This window comes from Filicampus tigris, chromosome 19, assembly GCF_054856515.1.
Source record: "Filicampus tigris isolate MCC_2025a chromosome 19, RoL_Ftig_1.0, whole genome shotgun sequence".
NCBI lineage: Eukaryota > Metazoa > Chordata > Actinopteri > Syngnathiformes > Syngnathidae > Filicampus > Filicampus tigris.
Window position 1 is genome coordinate 2,050,384 of NC_141235.1, and position 20,157 is coordinate 2,070,540.

At 45.8% G+C, this 20,157-nt stretch overlaps 1 protein-coding gene across 2 annotated transcripts in view; it reads left to right on the forward strand.

Moving 5' to 3' along the window:
* dock1 (dedicator of cytokinesis 1) overlaps positions 1-20,157 on the forward strand; it is an 87,621-nt gene that overhangs the window by 49,617 nt on the left and 17,847 nt on the right. For both annotated transcript variants that reach the window (XM_086016480.1, XM_086016481.1), the window contains exons 28-44: positions 6,093-6,194; positions 7,922-8,016; positions 13,895-13,973; positions 14,210-14,310; positions 14,645-14,703; positions 14,980-15,128; positions 15,848-15,933; positions 15,999-16,155; positions 16,228-16,268; positions 16,356-16,446; positions 16,738-16,857; positions 16,929-17,018; positions 17,145-17,249; positions 18,290-18,431; positions 18,537-18,618; positions 19,272-19,356; positions 19,559-19,645. In XM_086016480.1, the coding sequence (XP_085872606.1) occupies positions 6,093-6,194; positions 7,922-8,016; positions 13,895-13,973; positions 14,210-14,310; positions 14,645-14,703; positions 14,980-15,128; positions 15,848-15,933; positions 15,999-16,155; positions 16,228-16,268; positions 16,356-16,446; positions 16,738-16,857; positions 16,929-17,018; positions 17,145-17,249; positions 18,290-18,431; positions 18,537-18,618; positions 19,272-19,356; positions 19,559-19,645 (1,671 nt within the window). The remainder of the gene's footprint in view (positions 1-6,092; positions 6,195-7,921; positions 8,017-13,894; positions 13,974-14,209; positions 14,311-14,644; positions 14,704-14,979; positions 15,129-15,847; positions 15,934-15,998; positions 16,156-16,227; positions 16,269-16,355; positions 16,447-16,737; positions 16,858-16,928; positions 17,019-17,144; positions 17,250-18,289; positions 18,432-18,536; positions 18,619-19,271; positions 19,357-19,558; positions 19,646-20,157) is intronic.

The following is a 20,157-nucleotide window of genomic DNA, read 5'->3' on the forward strand; positions in this document are numbered from 1 at the left end:
AGAAAGCGTGCGACATGACAGCCCAAATTATACGTCGAAAATGAACTCTGAATGTTGAACAATGAGCAACGGTAGACTCCAACAAATGATCGGCGTTGGCTTGGCAAAATACGTCATGTCGCCGTTTACCTCCACCGGTTGGTTCGTCAGTTCAGTTGGCTCGTTTGTCAGTCGGTTGGTTTGTTAGTTCGATAGATCCTTCGTCACTCGGTTGGTCTGTTCCTTCTTTAGTTTCTCAACTCATTGGTTGCTTTGTCAATTTGTCAGTTCATCAGTTTGGTTGTTAGATCTTTTGTTTTCCACACTCGCATTTGTATTTGTGTTCGTTACGCCACTGTTTCATTAGTTGGTCAGTTCGTTAGTCGGCTGGTTTGATGCTCTATTATTTGTTCATTGGTTGATTCATTCGATCTTTGCTTTCTAGTTATTTTCCTCGGTTTGTTCCTTCCATGGGTTCGTTCAGTACGAAAACAAACCAAACTCTTCTCACAAGTTACCAAAATGTTTCCACAGGTTTCTTCTGTGATCGTTGACAGCCCGTCGCATGCATTTATGCATACGTTCGGACATTTTTTCGTTATTGATCCGAGGGTCAGCTTCGACTCTCAACTGGCCTCATATTTCCCCCTCCCCCCCCCCCCCCCCCCCCCCCGAGCGACCTTGACCTTGGGGCACGCAGGTGATAATGGCTTTTTGTCTAATGGACCGTCCCCTTACCTTGAGATACGTTTCCGGGACCCCAGGAAAAGAAAAGCGTTTCTTTTGTGCTCAGCGATGTGCTTGTGTAAGCAAACTGTTTCTCAGCCGGATAAACCGCTGGAGTGACTCCTCTCTCTTCCGCTATTGATTTCATTAGCTCAGAGCCGAGCCCTCGGGGGATCTTCTTCAATGTCCTTGTCGCTCTGCGTGTGTAGCGCAGGCAGAGGCGAGGGGGTCAAAGGAACCTCCATACTGTCCTGCTGCGGGGCCTGTTGGGATTGTAAATTGATTTCTAGATCACCCGCTATATGATTTACAGAGCCGCTGTTGCTTCCCGAGCAAGAATATGATCGTGTGCGCCCGGATCAACTCCTGTCGAAAAGCGTGTTTTAGCAGGCCCGTGGTCATCACTGCGCTTCATATCAAACGCGCCCGCCGAGATTTCCCCGGTGCATCCATGCGCGGCACACAGCACTTTACAGTCCAGAGTGTCTGCATGAAGCGGAATAACAAGCGAGAGAGCTGTTCCGCGTGTCGTAGATGGATCTGCCAGTAAATAGGGAGATCTTCCACTTTGATGACAAGGCGGTGTCTATCTGCTGTATGTCGGTTTGCCCATCTTCTGCAGCATTTAGAGACGAGAAATTCATTTTGGGACCACCTAAGAGTGCGCTGCCTCTTGTGAGTTACTTTACAGGATGTCGGAGACGTGGTCAGAGTGGCTTTCACTGTATGCGCTTCCTTGACAAATATCCAATTTTCGGAAAAAGAACATGTCAGGCAGAAGTTTTCGGCCACTATATCAAATGGAAACAGGACAATCACGCTCAATTGCTTTCGACGCAAAGTAGTGCGGCCAGTGAGAGTCTGGTGTTAAACGTGACACTCTGGTCGCAGCTGGGAGGGCTCCGTCCGTCTCTGACACAATGTCGGACGTCGTTTAGAAAGTGCTTTATAAATTAAGTTTGTTTGAATGTAACATAGTTTTCTAAAAGCTAAAAATATAGAGAAAATATCAAAAGAAGGCCTAAAATATTCCGCTGGGAATTATTGATTGGCCAGCCTGCTTTTCCCTAGTGCGGCTCAGCAAAAGGTCAGTTGTCCCGCCAACCTTGACTATGAGGCTAATTCGCAGCTTCGCCTTTCTGGGACTGCCGCGCGCTAACAAATCGCCTCGGCAAGACCAGACAACACAATATTGACCTTATCCATATCATCTGCTCCGATGGTCATTAACATCTTCCCCCCCCCCCCCCCCCCCTGCTTTCTCTGGAAAATGATGAATGCTTGCAACGGGCTACAACACACAGCTGTTAAGTAAAGGAACTTGTTTGATAGGATTCGCCGCATCAATGCTTGTTTAGTTGTCTTAAGGATTATGAAGGTTCTTTGGGGGGGAAAAAATCCATCCCCGTCAAATGCTCTTGGACCCACAAACTTTGAGAACACTAGAATTAAGTCAGCACATTCAAATTGATAGGAAAGTTACAAAGACCCAACCCCCCTAAACTGGTGTTTTCCATTGGCTGTTCCACCTTAAACAGTATTTGGAACCAATGCCTCACTGTTGAGTTGAGTGTGTGTGTGTGTATTTTCTGGAAGCAAGCAGATCCATATCGCTTTGCAATTCCAAACTTGGGGAAGAAAACAAGTCCTCACAAGTCCTCATCTTTCTTCCTGCCACATTGTCAGTTTTGTCTACCCGAGAAGACTCCCTGGAGACCAGCGTACCATCTCCCTGCAGGCATAATTAAAGCCTTGAAAACAATAGAGGGTTTGGTTTTTTTGGGTCAAGCTAAACATCTTTTTTTTTTTTTTTTTTTTGCAAAAGTGAGATGAATTCTCCTGGAGATTCGCCATTTCCCCCCCCCCCCCCACCCTATAATCATCTTTTCTTTTTTCATTTCCGCTAACAATCCGCCACATTTTGTCCCCTCGAGCACCAGATGGATATTGAGCCCCACAGGATACGGTGATAGATGTCAGCACTCAGCTTTGGTTTATTGTCGCTCGGCGGGAGAAATCGACTAGATAAACACTCCAGCTCGATGGGCGGCCATTAGATGATTGACTTGGAATGTTGATGGATGGGCCGGAACGAAGAAGGACAAGTACAGTTGGCTCAGTTTCGGTGTGGCGCTGGACAGCAGGCTTCATTTAGCTCACAAACGAAATCCCTTTTCGTGGTTGGTTTTGGTTCGCATAGTCAATTGGTTGATTAGCTAGTCAGTTCAGGCTGTTTGTCACTCAGTGTTTTGGTTATTGATTCAGTCAAAGTCGGACAGTTTGATTTGTGAGTCAGTCGTTGGTCTGTTGTTTGGCTATTTTGATTGGCAAGTCAGTGGCCGGGCTTGTCGGTCGGTCCGTTACGTCCGTTGTAAATCTTCTCGGAGGTATCACCACATATAGCCTGCTGACCAAAGTGTTTTGAGCCTGATTGAGATTCCTCCTGGTGATGAGGCCGGGAGTATGCGTGCCTCTGATGGGAAACAACAATCAAAGACTTGTTTGATGATGACAAGCTGTTGCGTCTTCATTTTCTTCACTTAATTGCTGGATCCAAAGTGTATGGCCGGCATGAAGGGCAGGCGGTAATTCCCCGCGCATTAGCTTTATTCATAAAAGCGGCGCATTCTTCAAAGCCTTCTTCACAAGCTACGCACTCTTGAAAACAGCAACAGGGTGTCCGCCGCCACTGCTACTTTTCTCCCCAGCGGGAAATCCATCCGTACGATAAGGATCCTGGTTAGCGCACGTAACGCGCGCTAAGCCCCAACGCAGGCTGCAGCATAAGCCACTTAAGCTAACGGGCATGCACTGGCCAATCTGACTTTTGATTTTATGCCTGTTATGTGACTGATTCGTCAGCGAGCAAACAAAGCTAATTGCAGCTGGAGGCGCCGGGATCAGCTGGCAAATCCTGATGGCAAATTAAACGGAGGTGAAGGACCTGGCGAGCGTGCTAGCGAGCGGCCCCACGCGCTGCTTTTTTCCGCCGAGAGAAGGGCTGCCAAGAAAAAGTACCCCGACGCTGTCACCCCGCCACAATTAAGATCTAAACGCAGAACAGGAGCACATGCCGCGCCAGATGTTTCGCCGTTGTGCGCAGAATAGAGATGCCAGGTGTGACGGCAAATATTCCAGGCATGCTGCTGCTGTGCATTCTCAACGCGGACGGTTCGGGCAGGCCCAAGGGCTCATCTATCTGCTTTTACTATAGCAACAAAGCGTCTTTAAGACCTTACTTTATTTGACTTTTTATGGACACACAGTGGATGGGCGCGAATAAGATAAATGGGCCAAGAAATGGGAGGCTTTGGTAAGAATAAGATTCCCCCTTCAAAGGTAGACAAGGACATCCATTCCTGGAGCAGAACCTTCTTCCCAAATGTTCATGTGGATTAACAGCCCAACGTTCCATCCAGACGCACTGCAAAATCTCGAGCAATGATTTCAAAAACTGAACTTTTAAGTCCAATTGTATTTCATTTCTTAGAGCTATTTGTTTTCCACAAATTATTTTCGGGACAATTTTTTGGCGGCTATTTGAACACAAACGGTGGAGAAAATGAAGACAGGCAATATAACAATTCTCACAGTCATATTCTTTATCCTTTGCGGAAGATCACTCACATTACAGCAGCTGAATGAGTCAGTTGTGAGGCACTCGAGTATGTGTTACACTGCCCCAATGCGACCAAGATGCGCTCACTAGAAGAAGCAAAAAGTAAAAGTCAAATTTTCTACAGCGATGTTTTTCTTCTTAACATCATATTACAAACATTTCGTTTGTATTTTTGGACCGTTCATTTCAGTGGGCAAAGATGAATTGAGATGACTTAAGACATGTTTTTGAGTTATGAGTGTGGCCTTGGAGCAAATTAAACTAAACGTATCTTAAGACAGCATTGAATACGTACAGTGGTTCAAATTTGGAAACATTCAGAGAAAAACGAATCCGTCTTTTGTAGGACTCCAGGAAACAGCCTGATCCTAAAAATAAAAAATGGCAGACTTTCTTTGCGTTTTCGGGCATTGGTCCTTGAGACTTTTTTGTGGGTCTGCTCATGAAAAATATGCATGCCAAATTTCACGTTACTAGTTGAAAGCAGCTTCAGGGGCTGAATTTTCAAAAGATTGTTAAATCTCTCCAAACTGTTGCCGTTTTGTTTGAGGTTGTGTTCAGCAAAAGTGCAGTGCGCGGCTTCGAAAGTTTTGGCAACGAGACTGCGCAGGAAGCTTACCTGAGCTGCATATGCAATCCAGTTTATCACACGTTGCTCATCTTGATCTCGCCGTCGGTTTTAATTACGCCTTCTTATCTGTGCTTAATTCCTTTTGATTGTCTCCATGATGCACTCACTCTCTCTTCAGCAGTACAAATCATGCAAATTATTATTCAGATGTGTTTCTAATTGCGAGCCACATCATTTCTGGCTTATTTAACTGTTAAGAGATGCGAGGGACATTTTGTGCCATTCGGTTTTGGTTTTGTGCTTCAAGCCATTTTGGCTGTGTTTAAACTTGAGTGGAATTTTTCCAAAGGATTTTTTTTTGTTTTGTTTAGTATTGTCATGTGTTCCTTTAAATAAGACCAAATTGGCAAAAGCTACACGATGAGACACATTTATCCCAAGCGATGCCGTTTTTGATCCTGCATGCATTTTATGTTCAAATACTAACGCAGTCCTTCATGTTAACATGCCAATTTGGACCTGCCAGCTTTCAATTGTTTGTTTTGACATGTGTGGTGCGAGCTTCCCCACATTGAAAGCATGCGGCAGAATTTCACCCAGAATTGACTGGCTTTCAGCAAGGTTGCCACACGACTGAAATGATATTTGTCTTGGATGTTTTAAATTGAAGTCTTTTAGAAATACGCGCGAAATGAAGGTTTCAAAACCTTATCAGTAGCGGGTGGTGGATACTTAAAGGCCATCGTAAGAGTGTAATTCCAACTCTCTGCTGTTCTTTTAATCACTCTTGATAGCTGATTAGCAAGGATTGGCTTTGAAAGCTCTGTCATCCGTCTGTTGGTTTTTGGAGTCCCGCTGCAAAAAGTAGCTGTCAGCATTCGGCAGCTAATTGAAGCATTTCCTTTGTCCCGGCCGGCACGTGACGGGCATCCGAACGCCTCCATCCGGTCGGCCGCCTATCTGCGCCGTGCAGCGATGCTAACCTGAGCCAGCCAAGGCGGCCCTTTAGGGACACCCCGGCCTTTTCTAATCAGCCGAGACAAGGGGGGGCCGGCGGGTTAATGAGATCGGGCACGCCGCGGGAAGGAGGCGAGCGCTCGCCCGCTTCCAAACTCCCGTCCAATCGTGTGCGCAGGTCCATCGCAATCCGGCCACGTTTGACTTAACACACTTCTCGGACTTGTTGTTGTTTTGCAGGGGAGCTTCGTGGCCAGCATGACCGCCACGCTGAGGCAGATGGACGACTATCACTACGCACATCTGATCAACACTTTTGGCAAAATAAGGAGCGACGTGGTGGTGAGTGCCAGGACGGAAAGACGCATGTTGTCGCTTTCAGTTATCTTGCCCAAAACTGTGTTGTGTATTTAAAACGACCTTATAACTTGAAGGTCTGCGAGCTTCTTGGTAACATTTTAAGCAATGGATATGTACAAAATTGAAATTTCAACCACCTTTTAATTTGAATTTAAACACAAATGAAGCAACGCATGTAGACAAACTGCAGAGAATGGCAAATGTTACTGCGGCTGACGGAGCGGGTGCGACAAGGCTTAGAATAGTTTTGCGTGAGTTTTTATATCATCTTGGTTTTTTATTCATTTACTTTCAATTTGAAAAGAAAAACCGTCAAGTATTGTGTAATAAGGAAAGTAAATGTCAACTCCCAAACGACTGATTAACTGAAATATACGGAAATAAATATGTTTGAAATAAATCCTGAAACTACGAAATGAATTGACGAAGATGAAAACGAAAGACATTTTGTCCTTTCTCTCATTTTTATTTAATTTCATAGACGAACCATGATGACTTTGGTTGTGACGTCTACAGAACTGTTATGGGTATGTCTATATGATACTGCCTCCTGGTGGTCAAGGCGCGCACGCCAGAAGTAGCAACTCAAGGCGATTTGCAATTATTGAGTCACAAGCGTGGTCACAGAACAAATTCAATTTGTATCTCAAGGCGCCGCTGTGCTGTCGTGGCTTTTTGAAGGGTTTTCAAAATAATAAACATCTATTCGTCAAATGCATTTCGTCGTAATTGACCCTCACCTACTGGTGCAGTGGAACTTGGTGACGGAGCGCAAACTCTTCGACCTTGACTGTGCTCCCCTGTGAGGCCACAGTGAGGCTGTTGGCAAGACAAACAATCTCTGCGAGAAAGCTGGAATCTTTGCACAGATTGATTGTTCCTCTCGCAGCCATAGCCACATTTCAAAGCTGTCTGCAGCTCACAGATTTTTTTTTTTTTTTGTGTATTTCTCTAAATGCACCACCTCAAATCCCTGAAAGATGCACCCCTGACTTTACCGCCTTGAAATTGTTTGCTTTCTTTTGTCCTTGTTATTCTTGGGCCAAATAAATGGCTGTTATTTTCAGGGCTTTCACATACTTTTTGTCTCAAAAACACTCAGAGCGCAGCATGAAATTCAGTAGGCATGTCTAACATGAATAGTCTCAAGGTGTCATGTCTGAAATGACACAGGGAGACGTTTTGGTTGTAGGTAGCAATTTTAGAGTCAATTGTGGCCATTTCCAGCTGTCCTTCAGAAAGGTACTTGTCAAAATGTTGTCTGATTGCGACCGGTTCTGAGCCTCGTATACTGGACTGACTTGTTTGAGAGGAACAGATGAAAATTCAGCCCCCAAAACTGTTTGCACATAGTAACCTGAAATTTAGTAGGTGCGTCATCCATGAGTAGACCTTCCAAAAAAAAAAAAAACATGTCGGAAAAGACACAGGAAGTCTGCCATTTTGACTCGAATCGTCCCTGGTACGGTCAATGTGGTCAGGTATATTTCACAAGTTTGCTCCTCATACAGATATTTTTTTCCAATTGCTACCAAATTTGAAGCACATTACTGGACAGGTGACGGATGGACGACGCTCTATTGGGAACCGTTTTGGTTTGCTGTTGGTGGAGCCTTCCTGCAAAATGTGGTCATTTGCCATAAAGGTGTAAACTCCTAGCTTGACCAAGCATTTTCTTCAATTCTGCCTGACGCAACTTTCTTTTGCAGGACTTCCTCATGGAAACCTTCATCATGTTTAAAGACCTCATCGGGAAGAACGTCTACCCCTCGGACTGGGTGATCATGAATATGATGCAAAACAAGTAAGTGGCACGCCGCTGTGGCCTTCGGAGTCCCAACGCTGACGTTGCTAAGGAACAGGAGTCAAAAGTGGGTTAGCATAGCTGCGCGTTGTTCGCCCCGACCGCACCCGCCCCCGATCCCGCCATGCAAATAATATCAACACGAGGCCTCGCCGGCAGTGCGGCAATCAGATGAGCAGCCAGTAAACAATCGCATGAATTATAAATGCTAATCTCGCAACTTTCACTCCTGCCATCTTCTCTTACTTGGCTGCTTGTCGTCTTTTATTCATGCCAACCTGGCTCGGTGCCACCCTGGTGGAATTATTCAAAAAAAAAAGCTGTGTGGTTTATTCAGGGGGCTGCTTGTCGCATGAAGTTAAGGCAAGTAGTTAAAAGGTGTTGTTGTTTCTTTCCTTTGCAACCGATCTATATTTTAACAGCAGTTAACCGAGCGCTCCTGTCACCTCCCATGGGCCGGCAGGTCGCGCAGGGATGTGCCCACCACTTTGTTTCGCTTTACTGGCCACAACATTCGGTACAGCCGTCGAATGCTTGGGCCTTTCCCGTTGTCCTTGGAAAATAAAACAAAAATGTCACTCGTCTGAGACTTTTTGTCCGCTCATTACCAAATTTAAGATATGCTAGACGGCTTTGTTCATTGGAGTTGTCGTCATCCGGTTGTGGCGAAGCAGGGAAGCAAAGTTTTGACGACTCGCTTGACGATGCTTCTAGTTGACCGCTCGGCCATCCGTAAACGCCCCCCCCCCGCCCCCATTCGTACAAATGTACTTTCTCTCTCTTTGCTTCCCGTTCGCTCCTGAACAAGCTACAATGCAGCGTAGCCGTGACGCCTCGCGCAAAATTACTTCGCGTCGTTCATTAGATGTCCAATTGTCCCCTAGGTAGTAACCTCGTGTCTTTGTTTGTTCTTGCGCTTAATTAGCACACGTTGGCTTAAGCTTCCTCACAGGGATAGGAAGAAGATTTTGTTTTTTTGTTTTCTTTTAACTTTGTAAGACATTTGCGTGTCCGTTTTGCCCAGTCGGCCGATTGCACTCCCTCGCAGGCCGGTTTGATAGTTGAGTTGTTGTGGGCCTTTATTGCTGCTGATGTGCCGAATCACAAAGCTACAGTAGGTCATCCTCCTCTTCTTCATCCTCATCACCACGTTCCTCTTTAGTCCTCCATTAGGTTCCCGCAGCTGCTGCAACCCAGAGACTTCATTAGCAGATTGGGCTAGAATTAGAATAATGAGCGTGATTCAGCGTCGTGCATTTGCGATGTTGCCGCTTTTTGCCAAGGAGAACGTTTGAGCTAAATGACGCTTAATCGTGACATTTGCCAAGAAAAATATTTCGCTTTTGCATTCATTTGAGGCAACGCAGCCCTGACAGTTTTTGCAGAGACGTGATAATGAAAAGAATGAACTCATTCAGTGCCACGGATGTTTATAGTCGTCAGCTGGAATCCAACAATGTACTGCCAGCGATGTATAGAAACTTTGCGTTGTGATTGTGAGGCAATAAAATGAGCCAGTTCATGGAGTGAATGACCAACGCCAGGTAAAAACTTGTTTCTTTTCATACAGCGTTTGTTTTCTCCGCCTTTTTGGTGTAGAAACCAGATTTTGTCAGATCGTGGCCAAATTTAAGCAGGTATACGAGACAAGATGGGGAATCTTGAGTCTTTGTCATTGCGTGTGGGCGGAGCATGGCGATGAGATTTGATGACCTTCAAACATTAGCTTCGTCCATCCGCCACCAAATTTGAGCAAAATATGCGAGACAGTTGGGTGATGCTACATTGCGAGACTTTTGAATTTTCATCTCGGTGATCGCGGAACATGGCGGCAAACTTTTGAAGAAGAAAAAAAAAAAAAAAACGTCACATACGCGCGATAGTCGCATTGCAATCTTGTCGATGCCTAAACGGACGGCGCATTCATCATGTGTCTGAAATTGAGCTAATCGCCTTAATAAATTGATCTGATAACAAAGCCTTGTGACCTTCCCGTTATCTCTTCGCACCCAACTTTCCTCCTAGCCGGCGTACGCACGCCTATAGATGGGGATCATTATCCAAGATGCTCCCTGAACTCAATTAGCAAGTATGATCCGCTGATAAATGTTCATTAGCATACGTGGATGGAAGGTGGTTTCTGGGGGCGAGGGGGGCTCAGCGAAGGCAGCCCGACATACATTGAGGATTCAAAATGGCGGCCATCCATCAGTGATAACGAGGCGATTTCTCCGACGGCGCCACATTGATTCCGCGTATTTATCATAATGATGACGCCTGTGTACTGTATCCAAATGGCTCTTAATATCGAGGGGCGGCTCCAAAGCACTCAAGGTTCCTTCCGACACGGGGATTATTAACCGTGCCGTTACCTGGGCGACCGTGGCGACTTGTGCAACATCTTTAAGTCGGCGTAAAATAAAAATAAACGTCTTCTACATTCGACACGGCACAGGGGAAAGTGCTGTCAACATTCCTGCCTAATTTGCAGGATTAAGAAAATCGTCAAATGAGGCTGAACAATCGTGACACTCGAGCCGATCTCAAGATGGAAAAATGAGAGCTAGCATCTTCTGCCTACACAGAACTACGTGTTTGAGCTCTGACAATATATCGGCTCAAATCCTCCAGCAGCTGGAAAACGTCCCCACCAGGTCATCGCGACCACAACGAGGCAACACAAAGCGGCTACGCCAAAGTGAAGCCTCTGTCTGAGATGTGTAGGCACCCAGGGCAAACAACGAGGCTCTCTAAAGTAGCCACATCAGCAGGCTTTCCAAAGGGAAGATGCACATGTGCGACGTGTTTAGAAGCAAGTCTCCAAATTCACGTTACAGGGTCTTTAAAGTTTTCAAAATGGTTCGAAACGATGCAAAAAAAAAAAAAAGTGCTTTGAGCAGCGTGATAACTGTCCAGATGTTGCGAGGCATCATTTGGCAGTGTTAATAATGTAAGCTTGAAAGAGCAGAGCTGTGCACTTTGTGAGAGCTGCGCTCAAAGAAATACAAGATAGCAAGTTTTGACACAGCGCGCGAAATGCAGGAGAACAAAGATTTTCTTTTGAACGTATTTTTCTCAGCTCAACTAAATGACACATTCCCGAGCAATCATCCGTCACCGTTCACAAGGTAAAGGGACCGAGACATGCTGCAAATTGCGAAAATCCGCAAGTAATTGACGCCCGCACAAAGAGGTGTGTAATTGCCTCTCGGTGCCACAAGATGGCGACAAAACACTTTAAATGAAAATAAATTGAGATGACATATACCGGACAGACGGCACTGTAGGTGAGTTGGTTACCCCTCGGAATTTGGGGAAAATTTCATCCCATCCATTCTCAAGTTAATTTCACAGAATTTTTTGTTTGTTTGATATTTTCATGTTAAAGACTAAAAACGTTTGACCAAGGCTCTATGACAATGTTGATGAATTCAATTCGGGCTTCCTTCGAGCTGCCTTTCAAACGGCCTTTTTGGAGCATTTCCATCACCATGATGGCAGAGTACATTCTATTTTTGGCCGCCTCATTAGTTTCGTTTTTTTTTTTTTCCTTCACACTTTTAATTAATGGCAGGATGTGTTCACGGTGGAACTGTCCTGTCTTTTTTTTTTTCCCCCCCTTCAAGCCAATTATATGTCTGCGCTCAGACAGATTGCTGGCTTCAAACACACGAACAAGTGCCGGAACTTATTAGGGATACTGACATATTAGACCTTCTCCTCTTGCGATTCAATTTTGCTGAATTTGGATTTTTTTTTTGCTCAAGTTCTAAGCTTCTTACTACAACTCTTTAGTGTATTTTTATCCATAGGTACACCATACAAGACAATCCTTCCCAATTCCTCCAACATTAGCAGTTGTCATCAAAGTGGAGAAAGAACGTGGGGCCACTAGTCCCGTAGCGCAGTTGTGCCTTGAGAGACGAATGACAGCTTACAAGTTAATCGAGGTCAGAGCCGTTGTTTGCGCAATTTATTTTGCTCTGGCAAGAAATTTTATATTCGTGCGCTGTATGGCGTCAGTGAACTTGCATCTTCCAACAAGCAGCAATTTGGCAGAGAGTGAACAATTTTTCAAAAGCCAGACTTCAAGCTGTTTCATGCCACTTCAAGATGGTTAGTCAAACTAAACACAAAAGAAAGTGAATTACATTGTTGTATATTTAAAAACTCATAGCTTAAAATCCCCTTAACTTAATGCTCACAAAAATGCCATAGGTGGGATAATGACTAAAAGCTATGTGGTGGTTGCAAGATGTTTTAGTTTGCTTCATTGTATGCGGGTGTAGCACCCCCAAAATATGTTTTAAATCAGCCCCCAAAGTAAGCTTCTCTTGCTTGCATGAAATCTGGCCGACATGTCTGTCACAAGTAGACTCACAAATGAAGTCAGAGGAAGTCGACCAAAATGTGTTTAGGGAAAAAGTCTCCAATTTAGCGGCATGGCTCCTGTTTACTTTTGTCTGTTGGCCTTCCGGAATAGCACCTTAAATATCCCGTCTTAATATTTCCTCACAGGCAAGGTGCAGCCACCGGAAAGCCATTTTAGCATTAGCCCCGCCGTTAAGTATATCAGCTATATTGGCATGTGCACGACAGCAGAAAATTGAGTGAGGCGTGGACACGGCAGGGTGGTAAAAGTCTTGAGTGCTGAGCAGGGCGGGATTTCTTTTTATTTTGTTTTATTTATTTATTTTTTTAGGGCCGGGGGATGAAACCATAGAAATTGACTCGGTAAGGCTAATCCCGAGGTGTTCCGTGACAGGTGTTAACCTTTGCCAGTCATGATTAAGGTGACTCTTGATATGTGTGGCACGGGAAAGCGGGACATGAATCGTGTATGGCCTCAGTATTGGCATTTATTCCCGTTCAGGGCCAAGCGCAATGTTGGCCAACATGAGATTTTTAATGATCCAACTCGGTCGTACGCCGAGAAGGCCCTCTTGAAATTCCAACCACGTATTCGCAAATTCACCTATTTGCACATTTCCGAGGGCAACCAAAGTCCTAGCTGTGTCGAACATAAAAAGATTGCTTTGGCACCATCCGGTGGCATCCTGATGCCAAGGAACTGGGAGGGAGTAACTTCATCTAGTCAAGCCATAGCCTTGTCTAAGAGAAAAAAATGACACGTCTGCTGGTATATCTCCGTCATCGCGGACGGCTCCTGCCAAAAAATCATCCACTTTATCACGGCCATTTTTCCTCCTGCTCAAGAGTTTTTTTATTTGGTGGGAAGGGGGGGGGGGTTAAATAAAGTCTGGCCAAGGCTTTTAAAAGCTCCGTGCCGTTGAAGTTATTAACTTTTAATTGCGGGACATCACATCGGATTAGTTTGTCAGACGGTGTTGTCCCGGCACGCTTTTGCGCGCCCCGCAGCCCTTCTGCTGCGCCGTCTGGACGCGGCGAGCTGCTTCACTCACGACACTTGATTCATTTATGGCAAAGGGGCATCGAGGAGATTATATCATGAATTTCAAAAATTACTTACATGTATAGGTTTTTTTTTTTTTTTTTTTTTGTTAAGTCCACTGAAGCTGGTTGGTGAACTGTCTTGGAGTTCAAAAGTGGTCCGTTTGACTTTGGATTTGCTCAGTGGGGTGAAACGTGAGCATTTTTAGTCCGTTGGCATTTGCGAGAGGTGCGACTCGAAAGCGCTGTTGGCGCTTTTGTTTTACAAGGCCAAGTTGCTTCAGTGACCTTTAAAGTGACCTTTAATGCCACATAAGGGAGAACAAAATGCGATTATAATAAGTATGGCGTTTTTTTTTTGTTTTTTTTTTTTTCTTAAATCCATTTTTTAAAATATTATTTTAAGGTGCACACACTTATCAGATGTGAGCACCAAACACTTTTTGTGCGTCTCTTATCTGTGCAGGGTCTTCCTGCGGGCCATTAATCAGTATGCGGCTGTGCTCAACAAGAAATTTCTGGATCAGACCAACTTTGAGCTGCAGGTAAAAGATGAACTCTTGGCCACCTTTGTTTTTCACTCCAGCGGTGACTTGTGATGCGAGTTTAACTTGGGAAAAGTCACAAGTCGGGTCACTCGTATCACAAAAGCACCGCTGTAGGTAGATTTACATGTTTAAGTTCTCGTCTGCTCCACAGCTGTTTATGATATGTTCCGTTTATGAGAGTGATGACCAAAAGCTGGGTCAAAAATGGTTTTGTTTTTTTTGGTTATGCTTAGCTGTGGAACAACTACTTCCACTTGGCCGTGGCCTTCCTCACGCAGGAGTCGCTGCAGCTGGAGAACTTCTCCAGCGACAAGCGGGCCAAAATCTGCCACAAGTGAGTCGACCCGGGCCGGCGTGCGGCTTTCCCGTGCCGATCCGCTCTTGTTTCAATTGCATTAGTGCTCTAATGCTCAAATGGAAAACCTGCTTCTTTAAAAAAAATGATAATAATTTTGTATTATAAAGTATGCTGGACATGCACAAAATCATAAGAGTGTTATTAAATACTAATAAAGTTACATTAAAAATGATTCTTTTAATAAAATGCATTTAGAAGCTTGACACAATCATTAAAAAAGGAAAAATGTGGTTTGAACGTTCAAAATGGAATTGCCATATTTTGTCTCGAATAGCGAAATGAGCTTCGTTGACGTTTTTGATGCTTCCAGGTACCAGGACATGCGGCGGCAAATCGGCTTTGAGATCCGGGATATGTGGTACAATCTAGGTAAGTCCGCAAGCACAATCTTGTTTTGTTTTGGGGCTATTGATCGTATTCCCGGGTTCGCCTTTCCAGCCCATAACTGCTGTCAAATGGGGAAAATGTACTTTTAATGAGCTTTATGTTGTTGTGTCCGGAGAGGCACCAGTGGGGCCCATTAGAATTCTCTACCTCGCCATCTTCACCACCTTACTCCTTGATTAGAGCTTTTTACCGTATCCCTTTGTTTTTTTTCCCCCCTCCTTTTGTAATTCAAATGATGTGTCCCCCATCCCCAAAAAGGGCCCCACAAGATCAAATTCATCCCCGAGATGGTGGGCCCCATCCTGGAGATGACGCTGGTCCCCGAGATCGAGTTGCGCAAGGCCACCATCGCCATCTTCTTCGACATGATGCAGTGCGAGTTCCACTTTACGTGCAGCTTCCAGAGGGTACGTCCAAGAAAGAAATTGACATTCATTGAAGTGAAGCATGAAATCATGCCTCGAAATTTTGATTCCCTATATTGTCATTTCTGTCTGTTTTTTTTTTACACCGCACAATGCAATGCTACTGCTAGTGCTCTTTTTCGTATGGAAGCAGGCGTACATTGTACTGCGACTGCACGGCAATCGCTTGGGAGTGAAACGGGGCGTCCGGAACGGGTATGTGGGGGATAATAAACGGTGTGTAGCCGCGAGCTGGCTTGTAATTGGGCAAATCTCATTTTGTTGTGTTGCGCCGCGATTATCAACAGCGGGCGCCGAGAGCAACCTAATGTTCTGCCTCGTTACGGCATAAAATGAAGCTTTTCTGCATGAGGGAAATCCACTTTGCCGCGCATGTTCTGTGTGTGCGCGTAGGCGCCCGTAGATGACACAAAAGGGAGGTAAGGCGAACCCCGTTTTTTGCGGGGGGTTGGGGGGATACGTTCCGCATAGATGAACAGCTGTCATGTCCAGAAGAGCGGACAATATTTAAAAAAGCTTGAAGAACACATTCAAACTTATTGAGTACAAACAATGGATCAATTGAAAGTACATTTTTGGAATGATCTAATGATAATATACCGTTTGAAATGTGATTTAAGTTTTAAAAAGAGGACACACACATACTGGACGGGAAGAAATTGCTTCATTGAACTTTTTACGGCGCTGCCGCGCGATTGCAGTTCGAGAACGAGATCATCACCAAGCTGGATCACGAGGTGGAGGGCGGGCGCGGGGACGAGCAGTACAAAGTCCTCTTCCAGAAGATGTAAGTGCGCTTGCCGGCACCGCGGCCGGAGATGGCGCCCGACGGCTAACGCTCCTCGTCTGCAGTTTGCTGGAGCACTGCCGCAAGCACAAGTACTTGGCCAAAAGCGGCGAGAACTTTGTCAGCCTGGTGGTGCGCCTGCTGGAGCGCCTGCTGGACTACCGCACCATCATGCACGACGAGAACAAGGAGAACCGCATGAGCTGCACCGTCAACGTGCTGGTCAGTCGCGCTCGCACATTACGTCAACAATGGTTTTTGCTTTTGAATGACGTCGTCCTTTTTGCAACACAGAACTTTTACAAGGAGATCGACCGAGAGGAGATGTACATCAGGTAAGAGCTTCCTTCTTTGATGACCAAACCACTTAGTTCACACGTGTGATTTAAAAAAAAAAAAATTGTTCCTTCTTTTTCCAAAAGGTATTTGTATAAGCTGTGCGACCTCCACAAGGAGTGCGACAACTACACGGAGGCGGCTTACACGCTGCTGCTGCACGCCAAGCTACTCAAGGTATATCTTACCCCGAAAAAATAAGATAAAATAAAACCTATCCCTGCCAAAGTTACGACCAAAACCGAGTCGGGCCACTTTCGCTCTCAGCGGCTCACTTGTGGCCGCTGCGAGGTCAGCGGCGGATCAACGGAAATCCTTTTAGCATGTAAATGGCGCACTCGGGCTGTCGGGGGATCAATACGCGGCGGCCAAACGGATGGCGTTTGTTCCCATGTCGGAACCAGCCCAAGCGTTTGCCTCGGCGCCTTCCGTGATCAAACGGCGGCGCTTTTTTTTTTTTTTTTCCAGTGGTCCGACGAGCCGTGCGCCGCCCACCTGACCCAGCGAGACGGCTACCAGGCCGCCACTCAAGGCCAGCTCAAGGACCAGCTCTACCAGCAGATTATCAATTACTTTGACAAGGGCAAGGTAAACTACTTCATTGATCAGAATGCGTGCGCCGTGTACGTTTGTTTCACAAACATTCCAATGTCTGACAGATGTGGGAGGAAGCCATCATCCTGGGGAAGGAACTGGCCGAGCAGTACGAGAATGAAATGTTTGACTTTGAGCAGCTTAGCGCATCCCTGGTACAGTACATTACTTGACCTTTTTGTTATCATCAAATCCCGGTTGTAGCTTGACTTGGGCAAATTGAGTTGAAATATGAGCCTGGTTGACGAAACGACATTCGCCAAGCGCTCGTGCGTTCACAGCGCAAGCAGGCGCAGTTCTACGAGAACATCGTCAAGGTGATCCGGCCCAAACCCGACTACTTCGCTGTGGGCTACTACGGCGTCGGCTTCCCGTCCTTCCTGCGGGTGAGTTCGCGAGTTGACGAGGCCAGCCTCCCCGCTCGCTTGCTCTATTTGTAGGCCGAGATCAAATACGGAGACAACGTGTCTGAACGTGATTTGTTGTCGTAAGCCTGCGTTTGTGTTGTGTAAAAACTGTTTGACTTGCCACTAAAGTGGATGGTGTGTGTTGATTTATTTTTAGTTTTCTATGACCAAAGCATTTTTTTGTGGTGCTCGCCTTATTTAGAAATACTACATTATACGCAATTTTTATTTGATTAAATTTGTATTCACTCAACTTTATTTATCGAGCACGTCAACAACTGCATCGGTAACAAAGGCTTGACCGAAAGTCGCAGAGCACCTCGACTTCCTTGGCGGAGGAAATGCCACAAACGTTTCCCGGCCTGATCTCGTCACTCCGTTTTGGCGATATCGCTTGTACACGCCACTTTGTCGTCTTATCTGAAGACTTCTGGTGACTTGATTGGGAGCGGCAGTCACGCACAAAAAGAAAAAGTCCCGTAGCGTTAGTGAAGGTCCACTTTGAAGAACAATTGTTCTTGAGTGGCGCTTTGATTCTTTTCATGTGTCCTCGCAGACGGCAAATTGCGCTCGTCTCAACTTGGGCTCTGTTGAAACGCCCTTTCTGGTGTCTTTTTTTTGTCTGGCTTGCGCATTTTCACTCCTTCCTCGCTCACGGCAACTCTTTGACCTTGTCGGGGAAAAAAAAAAATCCTCGGCGCCGGCCGGTCATCTCCGCGAGGTCGTCCTTGTCCGGCTGCCGAGTCGTCGACGCTCGGTCCGCTCGCCTCACTTGCGTAACAACAATCAAGTTGGCAACTTTCTGGTCGGAGAACAGAATAGTCGTGGTTGCTTTCAATTCATTTGCAGGAATTCAATCGTATAGTTGAAAGTTACCTAACGATTATATTCGGAAAACAAAACTAATGTAACAAAAATGAAACGTAAATAAACAACCGTAAGTGTCAAGGATGCCGTTTTATTTTCAGGCCATTTTGGTCCAGCCTCATGTCTGAGCTTGCGTGTCCCCCCCCCCCCAGAACAAAATGTTCATCTACCGCGGCAAGGAGTACGAGCGCTGGGAGGACTTTGAGGCCCGCCTCCTCACGCAGTTCCCCAACGCCGAGAAGATGAAGACCACCACGCCGCCCAGCGAGGACATCAAGAACTCCCACGGACAATGTATCCGCAATCCAGCCGCACTCATCCCATCAAATGTTTTTTAAAAAAAATGGACTGTTGTCATCTTTTCTTCTTTTTCGCATTCCTTGATGTGTTTGCGTAAAGACGTTCAGTGTTTCACGGTGAAACCCATCCTGGATTTACCCGCCAAGTTCCAGAACAAGCCCGTGGCGGAACAAATCCTCAGGTAGGCAGCAAGGTCAAAAATGTCAAGCCTCGATGAGTACTTTCCAAATATGTCATTGATTTGCCTGTATGTCCTTCTTTTTTTTACATTAAGACCAAAAGACCTCATTTTCTTGAAATGGAGTGTTGAAGGTGGCCTTTGCGTGCGTGTGTTGGCCTGATCCGCTCGCGCGCGCGTCGCTGGAGCGTGTAAATTCCCTCGGAAACGCGAGCCGCCGAATGCATCGGTGGGCATAATTAAAAGGGGATGTTTACCCGTGGAAACCTTTATGCAAATACACCTGGACGACAGCTTTTATCGCTCGGCCGCAGGGCCGCCCGCCCCTTTGGCCGCCGCCAGATTAGCGTGCGTTGACCCCCGTCTCGGTCACTCGCGCTGGCCAGCGATGCAAAAAAGCCAGTCTCTCTGACCTGCCTTTGTCCGAGTGCCTCGTGGACTTAATTAGGCCGGCGGTGCGCTCGGTGAATAATCTGTTTATTAGATCAAGAATTTCATGCCACACTTTTCCCGCTTCATTTGGGTTCCTTATCAAGTTGATTAAAAGGCGCTTAGCCGGCCAAGGAGGCCTCCGTCATCTGATCGGCAGCTGCGGTCCGAGACGTCTGCTGCGGTTTGTCAGTCATTTGCTCTTCTGTCTCGTCTCCCTTTCAAAGCTTCTACACGGTAAACGAAGTCCATAAATTCCAGTATTCACGGCCGGTGAGGAAAGGCGAGAAGGACCCGGACAACGAGTTTGCGGTAAGTGATTGATTCTAAACGCATATGATGAGAATGAGCAAAAGACTTCATTTCTCCAGGTAAAAAAAATGTATTTGCAACAAAACACACCACGTAACAGCTCAAACGAAAGCTTTTGACGAGGGCCTTCCGGACTTGTAATTATTTCTGGCAGCCGAGCTGTAATCAACATCCCGCCTGTTTTGTTTGTTTGTGCGTGCAGAACATGTGGATCGAGAGGACCACGTACACGACGGCCTACAAGTTGCCGGGCATCCTGCGCTGGTTCGAAGTCAAGTCCGTGTGCACCGTGAGTCGCGGCCCGTCCCGAGCGGGCCTCCTAATCTGATCGAGATGTCCGGCCCGCCGATCGATGGTTTGCGATTAAGCGCTTTCCGCGGCCGTATTGACGCCATCACCACACTGGATGCGTCCGCTCGCTCTCAGAATCGATTCAGCTGCCTCTTTTTTTCAATTTTTTACGCTTGTTTACAGCGTTTGTAAAGGCAGGCGTTTGTTTCAAACAAACTCAAAAGCACAACTATGGAGAAAAAGTATTTCCAAAGTTGAAATGGCAATTTAATGCTATTCGAACAGAATTTGTGCAAACGACAAAAGAACAAAGCCTTCACTTTTGTTGTTGCTAAGCATTATTTAGTTGTTTAAAATGCAAAAAATATACAACTTGTGATTGTCTTTAAAAAAAAAAAAAGAATAGATATGAATATATATGTTTGAATGTTATTTTAGACCTCCCTTGTCCTCACCCTCATATATACCTCAGAGGAAATAACTTTCACATGAATATTTTAAGATTCCAAT